At 32.9% G+C, this 17,331-nt stretch overlaps 1 protein-coding gene across 1 annotated transcript; it reads left to right on the top strand.

Annotated features, from left to right (window-relative positions):
- The first annotated feature begins 2,112 nt into the window (after positions 1-2,112).
- Positions 2,113-15,716, top strand: LOC114388458 (twinkle homolog protein, chloroplastic/mitochondrial-like). Its single transcript, XM_028348954.1, has 21 exons — positions 2,113-2,506; positions 2,596-2,726; positions 3,232-3,287; positions 3,387-3,444; positions 3,533-3,634; positions 4,534-4,617; positions 5,247-5,327; positions 7,992-8,057; positions 8,140-8,256; positions 8,394-8,441; positions 8,537-8,622; positions 9,105-9,165; positions 9,766-9,948; positions 10,838-10,969; positions 11,347-11,408; positions 12,556-12,639; positions 13,249-13,380; positions 14,115-14,211; positions 14,280-14,414; positions 14,489-14,556; positions 15,308-15,716. Exons 1-21 carry the CDS (start codon positions 2,251-2,253, stop codon positions 15,363-15,365), a joined length of 2,097 nt encoding a protein of 698 aa, XP_028204755.1. The 5' UTR covers positions 2,113-2,250; the 3' UTR covers positions 15,366-15,716.
- Positions 15,717-17,331: the final 1,615 nt, after the last annotated feature.

Below are 17,331 nucleotides of genomic sequence, written 5' to 3'. Positions count from 1 at the left end.
TCAATTAAGTCTATGTTATCACCAACCTAACAATTATTCTAATGAGGGTTTAATGGCAAGTAATGACTTTTATCCTATCCCTAGACAGAAAATTTGTTGGTTATTTCTCTTTAGTTCGTAGTTCGATTAAATTTCTCAACTACAATCAAATAAAAAGAATTATGCATTCAGATGATCAAACCAAGAGCAAGCAACAAGTATGGAAAAGAAACTAACAATACTTTATTGATTAAAAATAATGTAGGAATCACATAGGAGATTTAATTACATCAAACCCCAACAAGGATGAAATTAGCTAGTCATAGTCATATAGAAAAGAGAAACTAATAGAAAGCCAAGGAAAGATGAATACATAAGCATGGAAGTCACCACCCAAATGTCTTTGACCTCTTTGCCTCCATAATTACAAGATTTGGAAACCTCTCTTTATGTTTTTAGGTTCCCTTTTATATGTCAAGGGAGTCTAGTTCAATTAGTTAAACAAAGGTGTGTGAATTGTTGTAAATTTTCTCATAATGTCTTCGATTTTCATAGATAAAAAATGGTGCCCCTTTATATAGTTTCATAGATAAAAAAATGGTCCCCTTTATATAGTGATTGAGTTTCTCTACTTGGGCTTATCAGATTAGCTAGCTTAAGATGGACAATTTATTGACTGGCTTAAGCTAGCATAGAAAGTATTAATTTTCCTTTAAGGTGACTTGCTTAAGCTAGTACAGAAAGATAGTAAATGCTCCCAGAGGCAACTAGCTTTAAGTTGACCAATTTTTTTTGACAAGTTTAAGCTAGCACAAGATTTTCATCAACATTAAAAATAAATCCTACAAATGTAATGGTGATGTTTCGAAAAAATTTCTAAAGCATCTCTCAAGAATGGATCACTACAAAATAAACAAAAAGGACCAAGATCACGAAAGAAAAAACAAGAAAATTAGATTTTCAACTATGAAGAGTATTTTTTATTGGTCAACTATCAAGAGTATATTATGTGAAAAAAAACTATCAAGATTATTTATTTAACAAGTAACTAAATAAGACACAAACAAAGTTAAAAAATATAAGAGATATCAAGTAATTACACAAAAAATACTGCTAAAAAGCAAGTGTAGAGGCATTTAATATCAAGAATATATTATCTGTGATAAAATCTCTATATAATAATTTTTTTAAAATAATAGAAAATTCTTTAATCTCTAATTACAGGAAATAATTCTTGGTCACTACAATAATATTTAAATATGTTTACTCATTCTAGCTCGCAATTATCAAATTTCTCTCTTTTCCGTTTACTAAAACATTAGATTGAATACAAATCATTATACAAATTATTCAATATGATTATAATCCCAAAACATATCCATTTTAAACAACAAATCATTATATAAATTAACTACTAAACTTTTTTCAACAGAAAATCAAATAAAAATCATTTGGTCTAACTCATTACTACCCTACCCTACACACAACACCAATTATTTGTCGTAGACTTTCTCTTTAGGCATTACTAAAAAATGGGGTGTTAATCACTTAGATCAATTAGACTAACACAATTGGAACTAAATTTATTAAATTAGTTTGGATTTTTTTTATTGAGTTGAACCTAAAGAACCAATTAAAATTAAATATTAATTGATTCAGTATCAAATATATATTTTTCAAATTTCTTTTGAATCTTTTCATTATGTTACTTTAAGATCAATGTTTTTCTTTAATTTATTTTAAGATCGATGTTGGATAATTTAATTTATTAATATATAGATGGAGTTTCATAATTTAATCATGTGTTATTTTTTATGATTTATGTTATTATTTAGTTATTTATAAGTCAATAAAATTTAAATATTTTTTTAAGTAAAACATTAAAATATGTTGTTTATATTGTATTATGACATATTTTTTTGTCAAAATGGAAATAAAATTATGTTATTTTTAATTTTTTTTAAATTATTTTTTTAAGAAAAAAATTAATCAATAGTATCGGATGATTCAAATCAAATCACCCATTTATTATGAGTTTGGTTTACAATTTCTTTTTAGAATCCGAATCAAACTAATAAATTAAAATCAACTAATTTGGAATTTCTTTTCCCTTAAATACAGCCAAATCCAGTCACGAACACCTAAAGCCTTAAACCAAAACGGCAAACCCTCTCTGCCACTCTTCCACTCACAGACGTCAGAAACCATGAAGCCCTGTTAGAGAAACACGCAAAACAAAAAAACTCTGCAATAAAGGAACAAGAAAGAAGCATGCGTCTTCGTTATCCCCACACTCTACTTCCCTTGTTCACCTCCTTAAAACTCACCACCATGAACACTCAAACCCTCTTCCACTCTTCTCCATTCCCAAACCTCAAAAACACGTTTTTCTCTCAAAGGCGCCGTTTTCCCTCTCACAGACCCTTCTTCACTGTGTTTTGTTCCAAACCCATTTCAAGGAACCCTCCATCGCCACTCAGAACCAATGGCTACCACGGTTCCTCTCATGCCAGCATCCCTAGACCAGGTATGGTGCCCTTTACTGTTGGGGATAGGACAACCTTAAACGTTTGTAAAGTTGCTAACTCTTTGTGTTGCTGGTTTTGTTTTCCCAAGTTCAATTGGAGAGCCCTATGGAGAAGAGTGTGGAGTTTCAGTTAAATATTTTGAAAAAGAAGTTGGAGGCTATTGGAATGGAAACTGGAATGTGTGAGCCAGGGCAGTACAATCACTTGCTCTGTCCAGAGGTGTGTCTTTTGCCTTTCTTCAAAGTTGAATGCTTTTTTGAAAGTAGGACTTCTCAACTGTGATGTTTTAATGCTTTGGAAAGTTTTGCAGTTTTGTTAGACCTTGTCTGTCCCCAAATAGCTGTTACACTCGAGACTTAAAAAAAGTGTCTTTGTTATTGATCATGTTTCAGGTGTGGGGCTGTGTGAAAATTTTATTTTTTGGTATGGAATAGGAAGTTTGGCATAAGGTGATTATTTGAAGGGGAAGCTTTAATTTTTGTGTTGAGGGAGTAGATTATACTATTAAAAATGACAATCCCCGAAAGCGTGAATTGAAGAGTGTTTCAAACCAATGTATTTAACTTGTTTGTTTTTAATCTCCATTTTGCTCTGGGATAGTGGGACTATGCAGTGAGAGTAGTTCATTCTCCTTACATGGATCAACATTTCATACATCCCAGTGGGATTTGAACGTGATTTTTGCATTAGGTAGATGTACCATTAATATTATTCTTTTTGTTAGTGCCTAGGTGGCGATCAGGAAGAAAGGAGCTTATCTCTTTACATTGCACCAGATGGGTATGATATTTATCATTTTTCTCATAAACTTATTTGACTCTATTTCATAGCTGATTGGACATCTACTTTGTTTTAATTTTGGCAAATTTTGAGTTTTAGGGGATCTGCTGCATGGAATTGCTTTCGTGGAAAGTGTGGGTGGAAAGGCAGTACACAGGTTAGATATTGTCATTTTCCAGCAGGTCAGGTCCTGATTAACACAGGCAGATGTGGTATTTGGTTCATTTTTCTACCTTCTGCTGTAGGCCTTTGCTGGTAGCAGTTCTGCAAGAACTCAAGTAGACCCGGTTAAAAAGATAAGAAAAATTACAGAGGAGGAATTGGAACTAGAACCACTTTGTGATGAGGTTACTAGATTTTACCTTATGTAATTTTGTCCCTGGGCTTTATGATTTTTGGGTGAGCTATACTAGTAATCTGAGGGGCAGATATTGCTCATGACAAAATCCTGTCCTCCATTGCTTAGTGTATGTTTGGGTGAGTGTTGCTTGATTTTAGATGATTTTGTGAAATGATTTTGGTTAAAATTTATTTTCAAGTGAAGTGGTTTATGTTTGGAAGCTTTTGTTCAAAAGTATCAAAAGAGGTTTGTATTCCTGACCCAAATTTAAAAGCTACATCAAAATTGCCTTTTGCTAGAAACAGAGTTGGAAACGTTTTCACATTTGAGATAATAGCAAAATGTGAAACTGAATGTGTGAAAAACACATTTAGTGTTTAAATGAAGTGGTGCAAGAAGTATCTACTAGTTTTTAAATTGTACAAAATTTTGTGGACTTGATATATTTCATGAGAACTTTTAATGCTATGGTTGGATTTATAAAATTAATGTTTGTAAAAAGTTATTAAAAGGTTTAATTTTGCTAAGTTTGACACTCAGCGTCAATTGAATTTGATCCTGTCCCATTACAATTGTATATATGCTAATATTTATTGCTAATTTCTGTCCCTGCTATGCTATTGAGTGCTTTATGTCTTGGCAGCAGAGTCGTTGTTTTATCATATTGTTTCTCTTTTCTGTATTTAGTTATGGCCTATTTGTTCTGTATATGCATGAAACTAATTATTGAAAGTAACAAACACAAAGTGGTGGGTTGTTGTTCACTAAAAACAGAAATACAAACAAGCCATTAATGATTAGAATTGATGCCTGATGTGTCAGGCTTTGTATGTTTTATTTATCTAATAGTTAGTTTTTCAATTTCCAATCAATGTGGTGAATGCGAGTTTGTTTGCCCTCTTTCAGCTGGTTGTGTACTTTTCAGAGCGCTTGATTTCAAAACAGACTCTGGAGAGAAATGGTGTCAAGCAGAGAAAATATGACGATCAGGTGCAGTTTACCGCCAAATTATGAGCTTAATTTGAGTGACATAGAATATTTACATTTTAAGATAATAATGATCCATTTAGTAAACAATGTAAGTTTGATGGTACTGTTACCAAGACAGAACAGATTTTACGTACTTTTTTAAATGATTAAAGAATTAGGGATATAATATTCTGAATATGAATATGTATCTTCCATGTATGATAGTTCCTCTACGTTAAAATTCCTTATGATTGTCTAGTTTCTTTAATTGAAAAAGAGATCCAAAAAACATTTGAGGTTGGTTTTGGTTTCATTTATGAGAAAATACCCGATGGTGTATATGTAGTAACTTTGACTTTGATATGACTGATATCAGTTACACTTACACCTACTAGTTCATTGAAAAAGCAGTTTTAAAAATGACAGTTTTCTATTTAATATTACTTTTCAGTTTTCAACAACATTTATTGATTAATTAGGCAAGGATTTCCATCGATATTTATTTAACGAACATGATACCTTGAAAGTTCAACTATTTCCAAGGGTAATATATAAGCATTTACTTTCTTAATGCTGCTACTGTTCTATTCCCACTCTTTTGTTACAAGTGACTGACCTGTTACTGACTGTTTCTGTGACATGTTTGGTAGATTGTGATTGCATTCCCGTATCGTCGAAATGGAGGGCTTATTAGTTGCAAGTATCGAGACATCAACAAAATGTTTTGGCAGGTATAGCAATTACTGATGATGCTGAGAATTAATTAGTATTGAAAGTTAAAACAACAGAGATGGAAAACATCTTTCCATATTTTGGTGAGCATAATTAAAATAACATCTCTCCTACTAATTACGTGAACATGGAAGTTTTTTGTTTAGATTATTAGTGTTGTTGCCTTTTAGTTATAGGCATGTGCACTGAGCTCTTCCTCTCATGGCCTTGTAACCTCAATTTATGTATTTAAATTCAGATACTGCCATATGGGAGATTCTAGTAATTTTGATTAATGCCTCCACCATCTTTGTTTCCACATTCTCTCCCTCTCTCTCCCTCTCTTTTTTGGATTAAGAGCTTCACAGTTAGTGGTAGTTGGTGAAGACATAACTGATGCACAACACAATGGGAGAGCAATTTATGGCCTGGTAACAGAAAATTAGTTCTGTTTTCCCAATAGTTTCCTGTATCTTTATGGATGAATATTAGTAATGATGGACGGTGGATGCGGACTATTGTAGAACCACAAAAGCATGGTGGCTGTAATAATGAAGAATAATTTATATGCATACTAAACAAACTGCAGAGCAAACAGAAAAGTGAGAACCACTGAGCAGAGATCAGAGAGGTGGACAGAGATTCAGAGAACATAGAGGAAATGAGGGATTGTTAGTCTGTGGGATGCATATAACAGGAATAGAGAGAGAGACTCATAAAACAGGAACAAAGAGAGATTCAGAGGATATAGACAAATAGAGAGATTGGAGAAGGAAATAGATGAAAGCATTAGAGTAAAAGACTGAAACAAAGAAACAGGCCAAGGAACAGAGAGGTTACTCGTGAAAACAAAGATATTCATTCTCCAGAAATGGGTTGTTAACTGGAGGTTGTCTCCTACGCCAGAGATGGCGGTGTTCAGTCAAATAGGTTTCGGTCCAGCTTCGGGTTTGAGTTTGCAGAAGACACGAGCTGAGCATGTTTGGATTTTCCATGTTTAAACACGTCCAGTGTGCGTGGAATGGTATCCCAACAGTCAGATTCATGGATTTTTTCCCTAAAGTCCATAGAAAAAGATAACTGCTGCTTTTTCTGCCTTACCCTTAGTCACTGCCATAACCTTTATGGAAGTCCTAGGCATTAAGTTTGTAGATGAGTAGATATTTCCTTTATGCCCATCATGCCTTTTTTCAGGTCAATGAAAACTATGTAGATCTTTTTTTGTTTTCTCTGGTATCGTTGAACTTCACTAAAGGTATATTGTATTTATAGTTGACCTCCCTATGAATCAAACTGTTTCTCTGAAATGCGAGTCTTTAGTCTTAATCTCCATTCAATTCTCTTAGAGTGTGGCTTGTGAGCTTAATTCTTTGTTGTTTTCACAATTTTGGATGTCTGCTTTGTTCTTATAAACAGGGGCTAAAGTGCTTTTCCTCCTTCATCTGACATTTTCTTAGACTTGGTTATCTCATTAAACAATTTTGTAGGTTAGGTTGTGCCTCCCTTTGTGACTTCTATTCATAGAAGGGTTAACTAAGTTTTTAGTCCCTGAAGTTTTTTAAAATTTGGTTTTTAGTCCCTAAACTTTTGTTTGACCGGTCAAGGTCCTTCAACTATTTTTCTATTAAGGTTTTTATGTTTGACTAGTCATTGTCTGTCAACTTTTTCATTAAGGTTTAGTCCCTAAACTTTTGAAAAATTCAGTTTTTAGTCCTTGAAATCTCATTAAATAAATAAAAATAATGGGTTCAAACTTTTATTCAAGGACTAAAAACTGAAATTTCTAAAAGTTTAGGGACCTTGACCAGTCAAACAAAAGTTTAGGGACTAAAAACTTCAATGGAAGAAAGTTGAGGGACCTTGAGTAGTCAAACAAAAGTTTAGGGATTAAAAACCAAATTTTGAAAAAGTTTAGGACTAAAAACTTAGTTAACCCTTCATAGAAATAGCTGAGGATCCAAGTTCTTTGTTCTCTTATTATATTAGCATGTCTTTTTACTAAATTAATAGATAGTATGTAGTTATAAATATAATCAATCAAATCAAATAAAATAAATCTAGATAATTATTCCCAACTTTATCTTTCTGCTCTCATCATCATCATCATTGTTATTAGTTAGCTGTCCAATAGGTACAGAGCCATTGTTTTGCTTTCCATATTCTCTTCTACTTTTTTTCTTTCCTTCATCCTCTTTAGTTTTAAATTGTTGTGTTCATTGTATACGTCATGACAACCAGCTATCACCAAGGCCTCGAATGTTAGGTGAAGACACATGAATGATTTTGTTACATTTCTAACATGCTCCCTGACATGAGCCCTTTGGGTTTGACATGTGGGTAATGCAAAGCTCTACCTCCCATGTGCTGAAATTCTTTTTATTACTAGTGGGGGGAACAAGGATCAAACTCTAGACCATTTTGTGATAGAGTCTTTGATACCATGCCATGAACTAACTATCCCAAAAGCTTAAATCGTTAGATGAAGACATATGAATGGCTTTATATTATGTCTGACATAATAATTAGATTATGCTGGAAGCCTGGAAGATATTTTTTCATATTATCTTAAATCTTAACATATGTTTTCTGTCAGTTGTCAAATTTGTTTTTATGTACATATTTATATTTGTCTGATTTTATGACAATTACATCTTTCCCATAATGATTATATCCTTTTATTTCAGGAAGCAAATACTGAAAAGATTTTTTATGGATTGGATGACATTGTGGGACACAGTGATATAATCATTGTATGTATTCTGTTCTCTGTAGAAATTATGTGAAGGTTAAAGTTTTTTGCTTTATGCTTAGTATATTCGTTTAACGCTGTAGGTTGAAGGTGAAATGGACAAGCTGGCAATGGAAGAAGCTGGCTTCTTAAATTGCGTCAGTGTCCCTGATGGTGCACCTCCATCAATCTCCTCAAAAGAGTTGCCACCTCAGGACAAGGTCTTTTTTTATTCTTAGTATAATGTATCTGTAATATTATCTGTGTAATTTTTCATTTTCTTATCTGTTGTTGGTCTTTACTGTGGTTACATTTGTAATCTAATGCTCTTTTCATATTTCTAATTCTGTAAAGCTAGGACAAAAAGTATCAGTATCTGTGGAACTGTAAAGATGAACTAAAGAAGGTTTGTTAATTATTATTTCTTTCTTTTGAATGTGCAGAAAGAAACAGCTTCCATAAACTTTCCTCATTTTTTTTTCTCAATGTTTATATTGATAGGCAACTCGGGTTATACTTGCCACTGATGGGGATCCACCTGGTCAAGCCTTGGCTGAGGAGCTTGCACGCCGCATTGGAAAAGAAAAGTTAGAATGTTTTTGTCTTGATTTTATTACTATATAAATTCTCATAATCATTGATCTATTTGAGAAAATCTCATGCAGTTATGCTTTCAATTAGCTGATGATGTCAATAATTTTTTGGTTGTAGTTTCATTTTACTTTGTTTGTGCTGTGTATTCATTGTATTTGGGTGAGTAATTTTGAAGCAAGAAAGTGGCCAAAATATTGTATGGGTAAACTATTTTTTAGTTGCTTTTGCATGTTTTGTTCAAAAGAATTGTTTGTCAAGAAAAAAGGGTGTTCCTGTAAATCTTTTTATGTGATGTTGATAGTTATTGTTTCAAAATCTTCATGGATAGACAAGACAGAATAGCTCTTTTCACTGTTCTATGCATTTAGTTTATTCATTTTTTTTCCATTTTTAAAAAAAAATATGGGAGGATTGTTTTCCTCTTTTCATGCTTGTTTCACATTTTCTTTAACCTTTCTCTCTTGGGTGGTTGCAGATGTTGGCGGGTAAGGTGGCCTAGAAAATCGAGGTCTGACAATTGCAAAGATGCAAATGAGGTCAGATATCAATTTGCATGCACAAGTCCCCCTTCACCTGCAACTTTCCTTACTGTGTCCCCTAAAAAATTAAAACCCAAAATATCGAATAGAAATGATGCTTTTGTAACTTTTCTGTAGACAACTCTTATTTCGGTTCACTGAATAATGTCAACTGACAATGAACTATGAATGAAGATGCATGTAACAGAGAGAACTGTAATGGTTACTCTTAACCAGCTACATGTTTCCATGCATTGTCTGTGAATTTATTATTCATCAATACATGGCTTGTTATTGTTAATGTTTATATTAGTAGGCTAGATTGGAAAGTTGGAAACTAAGGACTGCAAACTCAAGGTTATAATTATACATTTTACTGGCTGGTGTATGCTATTCATGTTGGTCTAGTGTGCTTGATTTTATTGGCATACCTGTTTGGATTAGCTTATATATATACATATATATATTTCTGATAGATTTTTATTTCCTATTGTGTTTCCAAACACCTACTTAATTGTCCCCCCTTGCCTGGTTTATGTATGTCACTTATCATGCGGAGTTGTTTGTATGTAATTCTGCTTCTTTGATAACTGTAGCAACCTTATAACTTATTCACAGGTTCTCATGTATTTGGGCCCTGATGCACTCAAGGAAGTGATTGAGAATGCAGAATTATATCCAATACGTGGATTGTTTAACTTCAGAGATTACTTTGATGAGATTGATGCATATTACCACCGAACCTTAGGATATGACATTGGTATCTCAACCGGGTGGAATAATCTGAATGACTTATACAATGTAAGGACAGTTTATTACATGGCTATATTTTCTTAATATGATAAACATTTTGTTTATTTGTTTTTTTTGTTTATTTATTTATTTACAGATAATAGTATATCAAACAACATAAGGGAGCCTCTGAATGCAGGTTGTCCTATTAATGTGACTAGATTAACACCCATGTAATAAAGAGAAAAAATTTAAAATATAAAAATTCAAGATATTAATGAATATCTCTATCCAAGATATTAGGGTCTGTCTGGATGTTAGAATTGGAATTGAAACAGTTGATTTTAATTTCAATTCCAATTCTTTTAGAGTTTGAATTGGTTTAGAATATTGTTTTGTGTACTTACCAAATAATTAGGATGTCAGCATGACGTAATTCTGTTATATTTAAGTTTTTTCTGTTGTTGTATTCTGACTGGTAAGTGGATTTATTAAACTGTTCAATGTCACTAGGCATCAGAGGAAAGGTCTAATATGTTATGAGTTGTGATTATATTATGTGAAAAAGAACAATGATTTTGAGTTTGTATTTAGTGGGATATTGGAATCATGTATCGGTCCTTTAATTGTAAGATACATATTTTCAGTTCCTTGCTCATTTTTGGCACACCATTTGCAATAGTTGTTGATGGAATTTTATATGAAATAATTAATTGATTTGAAATTAATGTTTGTGATTCTATATCATACTTTTAAATGTACCCTTGACTGCTTCATATCTGTGATTTGATCTGCTAACAAAAAATGACAAAACATTCCCATGAGGTTGTGATTTTATCTATTCATCAATTTTTTCTTAACAAAACTTATGTTACTTGGTATATAGTAACAATACAACCCTTTTTCTGTGTATGGAATTGTAGATCCTGATATTGTTGTATTAAATTACTTTTATCAGGTTGTACCAGGAGAACTGACCATAGTAACTGGAGTTCCTAATTCCGGGAAGAGTGAGTGGATTGATGCTCTTCTATGCAATCTTAATGAAATTGTCGGCTGGAAATTTGCACTTTGTTCTATGGAGAACAAGGTTAGATTGTTCATTGATGACTTTCAAAATTATGTTTCTATTCACCAAAAAATGTTTGCATTTGCTATTTGCAACTGGAACAAGAATCATGCCTTTCTGTCCTTGATCAGGATATTTTTTGCACACTTTAAGTGATTATGGAATAGTAGATCAGGTTGGACCCATGTCAAAAATATGTTTTGTTTTGTTTCTCTGAAGTTACTGCTGGTTGAACCTGTGCTAAATTCTGTCATTTTCTCTAATTTTATCCATTATGTGTCTGGTTGTAACATATTTGCTATGCCGACAATAATCCCTGTTTTTAAATCATTGCCTCTGACGTTCCAGTCAGAAGTTTTGCATTTTTTCTTATTCTTTTTTTACTGCCCTATATATAGGTTAGAGAACATGCTCGAAAACTTTTGGAGAAACACTTGAAGAAGCCTTTCTTTAACGAACGGTGAGCTTTGCATATTATATTTATGATTTATACTGTTGGTCATCTTTTTGTCAGGCCTTTGTTATTTATTGCTTTATTACAATAACCATAGCCTTATTCCACTAGGTGAGATTGATTACATGGATTACATGACATCATTAGGCTCAATTAAAAATTAAATTCTCATATTATTTACCATGAGATCCCTTTCAATAATTTTCTCCTATGTCCTTAGTCTCCCTCTACTCCTTTTTACAAAGTTAAAAGCCATGTGATCTACACTCCTTACTAGTGCATCCAGCCTTTGCATATGTCCAGACCATCTTGTAACCAATTTTCTGCCATCTTTTCCTTTATAGATGTCACATCAATATCTCTACATATATATTTGTATCTTGTGTTTTCTTGTACTATCATATATCTATTTTAACATTCTCATTTTTGTTACTCCCACTTTTTCTTGTCCCTTTAATGCCTAACATTCACTTCCATAGAGTATAACTAGTTGCATTGTAGTGCGATAAAACTTTCATTTGAGTTTAGTAGTTAATTTGCAGTCACAAATATCCCATAGTGCTTTTCTCAATTTTAACCTCAAATGTATTTTGTGCTTGATGTCTTTATTAATTTCCCTATCATTTTGTAATATTGATCTTAGATACTTGGAAACAGGTGGTATGACGTCTCTAATTTTTACAATCATTTTCCTTTGCTTCCTGCTAAAATTGCAATATATAGGAGCGATGTTACTCCAAGAGTAACTTGAAAAGAGTTACTCTTCATTACAACCCTTTATTTTCTGTTAATCTATTGGTTATAATGAGTAACTTGGCTTTAACCATTCGATTAAGAAAATTTAAGGATTGGGAATGGGATGTGGAGTAACTTGATCCCTCCTTATATATATGTGTGTTGGGGGGGGGAGGGATCGAGTTACTCCAAGAGTAACTATAAAAGAGTTACTTTCCATTCTCATCATTCATTTTTTTTTAATTTAATGGTTAAGTTTAGTTACTCATTAGAACCATTAGATGTTAAGAAAATGAATGGTGAGGATGAGGAGAGTTACTCTTGAAGTAAATTTATCTAATTATATATATATATTATTGTGATTGTTATTATGCATATTTATTTGATTATCTTAATTGACTTGTTTATCTAATGATAGTTACGGCGAAAGTGTTGAACGGATGAGTGTGGAGGAATTTGAACAGGGCAAGCTCTGGTTAAGTGATACTTTCTCTCTCATAAGGTAAGTCCATTACAAGTAGCTCAGCTTGTTGCTATAACTTGTGGAATACCGTATTCAATCATTTGTACACCTTTTCCATACATTTTTAGCTTGATGCTTGTTATGATTAGTGGCACAGTTGAAGCAGGCTGTAGCAATAAAATTCACTGCATTTTGCTTGTATATTAGAACTGAATTTTTCTTTAGTTGTACCATACTACCATTAACTTAAATATTTGTTCCCTTAATATTGGGTATTGGGGTTTTAAATTGTGGTTATAGTTGTGTGGGTCAATGTACTTGAGGTGGGGGCCACAACATACATGATGCATGCACATAAAATAATCACTGAGATTTTAATCCTTGGGTACCAATGTTGATGCAGAAATTTTCAGCTCTCCTTAATTTATTCTTCTAAGCCTCTGAAATGGTTTCATAGAAATGTATGACGAGGGATCCTTACATGAACCTTTTGATCTTGGCTTTATGTTTGAATTATGTCAAAATTGCCTTAGCAGTTTTTATGTAGACTGTCTAATACCTACATTTGGTTACATTGGTATTTTAAATCAGTAATTTAACTTGTACTGATGAAATTTAGTGCTTGGACTACTTGGCTGCTGATACTAGGTGTGAAGATGACTCACTTCCAAATATAAGTTGGGTTCTTGATCTTGCAAAAGCTGCTGTATTAAGGCATGGGGTGCGTGGACTTGTAATTGATCCTTACAATGAGCTTGATCATCAACGGCCTCCTAACCAGTAATTCTCTCAAGAGCTTATTCTAAACTTGGATTTTGATTTGCTTTTGTTTAAGTTGTACTTGAACTCTTTAGAATACTGGGAACTGCCTAGAGAATTCCTTTCATCCCCTATGAATTTATATTAGTGAATTACTCTTGAAATTATAGAACAAGAAATATATCTGAATGTTGTGTGATTGGAATCTGAGGCTTCCATCTCGTCATATATTATCTATGATTCTATGATAACTAACATTTATTTTCAAATGGGTCTGTTTGGGTAAGCTTATCCAGAAGTACTTTTAAGATAAAAAAATGAAATTAGCTTCTCCATAAATTAAAATTAGCTTATGTATAAGCTAATTTGTAGAAGCTCTCTCATATAGCTTCTCTAAAAGATGAGAGAGCTTCTACAAGTTAGTATGTTCATAAGTTTATTTGAGCTTATGCAAAAACTCATTTAAATTTTTTCTTCTTATTTTTTTTACCTGGAAGTACTTCTGGATAAGCTTACCTAGACAGATTGTATTCGATTTCACCATGCATTTGCTCCTTTCTTCACAAAAAGTGGGGTGGGGGGATAATGGTCTGTAGAAAACACTGCTTCATGTTTTGCATTTGTGCTAAAATCAATCTCTCTACAAGAACATGCTGTGTTACCCTGATTATTCTTTCTGTTGCCAGCTGCCTTTAGTGTTTTCTAGATAATGGATGGCTAATTGATGTTAATTTATTTGTTGCAAAAACGTGCAGGACTGAAACAGAATATGTGAGCCAGATGCTTACCTTAATCAAACGTTTTGCTCAACATCATGGATGCCATGTTTGGTTTGTAGCGCATCCTAGGCAGGTTGGTAACAAACATCTATGGTTTCATCCTTTGTCATTTTACTCTTTCTGATATTCTTCATTTAATAGCTGCATAATTGGGTTGGGGGTCCTCCCAATCTCTATGATATAAGTGGAAGTGCACACTTCATAAATAAGTGTGACAATGGAATTGTTATTCACCGTAATCGGGATCCGGAAGCTGGGCCTATTGATCAAGTACAGGTGAGTGTGTTAGCATAATTGTGCTTATTTTGGTTTCATACTAAACAAAATATACTAACTTTGGCTTGCTTCAGGTTTGTGTTCGAAAGGTACGGAATAAGGTTGCAGGGACAATAGGTGAAGCCATATTGTTGTATAATAGGTAAATATATTTTTTGCCCTGATTATTGTGCTAACACGCATTCAACTATTAGTATAAAGATCAGGGTTTATGATGAAACTTATCTTAATCTCTTCATTCTTATTATGAATATCATGTGTAAAGTCAGTTTTTCTAATCTCATAGTATGTTCATGCTTTCTAGTTTCTAGTGAGTCATCGCCACTTGCACCTATGTTAATGCTTTCTAGTTTCTAGTGAGTCATCGCCACTTGCACCGTGACATAAACAGCACCTCTCATCATAGGTTTTCTTCTGTGAATACTTGCAAAGATTTTATCCTCACAAACCCCTCACACAGTCATCCTGTGGTACTCAAATGAACCACTCAGAAAACTAGAAAAAGTCATATTGGGATTAAGGTGTTATCCAATTACTTCATTGACTTGGGGTTTGGGGGTCTGTTTGTGCAAGCAATTTTCCTCCTGTTTGGTACTTTTTTGAAAAAAAAGAGAAGTGCTAGCAACAAACCCTCTAACACACTTTTTTCTAGTACACTCTTTACCATTGGTTTAAATTTATTAAAAACTACAAAATTGGGATAGAGGTTCATTAAATACTAACATAGACCCGGAAAAATTTGTAATTTTCAATAAATTACAACTAATAGTAGATAGTATGTTCAAAAGAATATGTTAGAGAGTCTGTTGCTAGTATTTCTAAAAACAAATCCGGGGCTATTAGTGTTTGTTTAAAGTAACCTATGGTAACTGATTTTCTTTGGCAAATGGCAGGGTTACTGGTGAGTACACGCCATCTGATAACAACAGACCAGCTGATAGAAAGAGATAGCAGTGAGACAAATAATTTTTTGGTAGGCTTGTATAGTGGTCACTGGCCAGGTCGAGATCAACAACAATGCTGGATAACATCTTGGGCTGTGAAGATCTTGTTTCCTATAGGCATCCTTTTGTACGTGTTAGGATTACATCTTAGTTTAGTTTTGAAGTACTGCATTTTGATCCTTGTATAGATATAGAAAGATCTATTTGTTGCAACCCCTTGGATCTATATTGGACGAGCTATAATTGTTTTTAAAGGCTGTTTACAATTTTGCAAGTCCTATTTTAGTCCATGTAGTTCTTGACTTTGGAAAACACATTTTAATTCTTGATTTTATAAAAGTTATTTGCTTTAGTCTTTTTTTATTTATTTATACGTAATGATAGTAGATAACGTGTAAAATGATCGAAATGAGTGACAATTTGCAAATGAGTGACAATTAAAATAGATTTTATGAAATCAGAGAATCTCAGACACTAGATTGAAGATTTACTTGAATTGTATATGGTCTTTAGTTTTAGAACTTATTGTCACTGCTAATTTTGTATGTTGGGTAATTTTGAGTTAATGATAGTTGATGGTTATTTTTCCTTAGCGTTGCAGCACGTGGTCATGTAACCAAATGATCATCTCCTTTTGTTTAGTTGTTGGAATATATATTCTACCAATATTTTTAAAATTGGATCAATTGTTGAATTAGTGTAGGTATTAGTTCAAAGTTTAATAATTTAATTGTAGTTGAATTTGTAATAAATCTTCATACATATTACATAAAAATAACAGTTAAAAATTATAGGTATGAATAACTTTTGGTCTCCATAAAATAGAATGTTTTATTTATTTATTTTATTTTAGTTGTTTAAAGAAGGACTTCAACCACCTATTTTTCCTGACAAAGTTGGAGAAGTAACCAATGGCTGGTATTTTAGAGCTTGATAAAATTATTGGATTTAAGCTCTGTTGATTGCTTAAAATTTTGAGCTACAATTTTTATTGCACTTCAGAATTGTGACAATGCCATAAGAGATATCAGGACATAGTTAACTTCAGAACCAAATTATATAACTGGGAAGATCACAGTCCTATCAGGAAGAAAAAATATTATAAATTAAATAAAATCATTTTAAAATTATTATTTTTTATTTTCTGTTTTTTAAATCTCCTTCCCTTTGTGGTGCTCTTCTCTTCCGTTTTGATCTCGCCGGCAACTCCCACCACCACCACCCCTAACCTCCTTTCTCCGTCGTTAATGTCCGGCATGGGAAGCAACACGACCACCGTGGAGACCAACTGACCGTCGTCGGTTTCTTTCTCCCATCCTTTTTCGTTTTTTTTTTTCCTTAGATCTAGGATTTGGTCCTCCCTCCACGCCTCAACCTTGTCCGCAACCCCGTATGGGAAGAACCACTACAGTGCTCAGTGTTTTCCTCGCCTCGTTGCCCACAAAGTGTTGTTCTTCGATTTTCACATGAATCTTGTTTGTGGGCTCTGAACAAAGTTGTAATTTTTTAAAATTTTAATTGTTTGTTTTATTTTCCAATTTGGTTTTTGTAATTGTTACTTATTTCGCAATTTCTAGAATTAAAACACCACTTGTAGTGTTGAAATTTTTGCTTTATATCTGGAAACTGAAGAGATCCAGTGCAAGCTTGATGTTTTTATTTCTGTATGATAAAGCTGTGTTGCCATTAATGGTAGTTTTTTTTGTTTTTTTCTATATGATTTACAGTACTATGGTAGGACTTAGGAGCCTTTGTCAAAACATCTCATGTAGGGAGTAGCTCTTTGTCGGATCCTCTTGAGTTTCTTGCGAAAATGATGAAGCAAACACAAGATGATGAAACAAATTTTAAATTTGGGATCAAATTGACTACTTCGGATTTAGGTTTTGTAGCAGAAGAGTGGTGGTAGGAAGGATGAGTTGAAGAAATAAAATAAAAATATTTTATAAAAAATTCAAAATCAAATAAATTAA

Source organism: Glycine soja, chromosome 15 (assembly GCF_004193775.1).
Source record: "Glycine soja cultivar W05 chromosome 15, ASM419377v2, whole genome shotgun sequence".
In the NCBI taxonomy this organism is placed as follows: domain Eukaryota; kingdom Viridiplantae; phylum Streptophyta; class Magnoliopsida; order Fabales; family Fabaceae; genus Glycine; species Glycine soja.
Note: the sequence above shows the minus strand (reverse complement) of the source record. Positions and strands in the feature narration are given on the sequence as shown.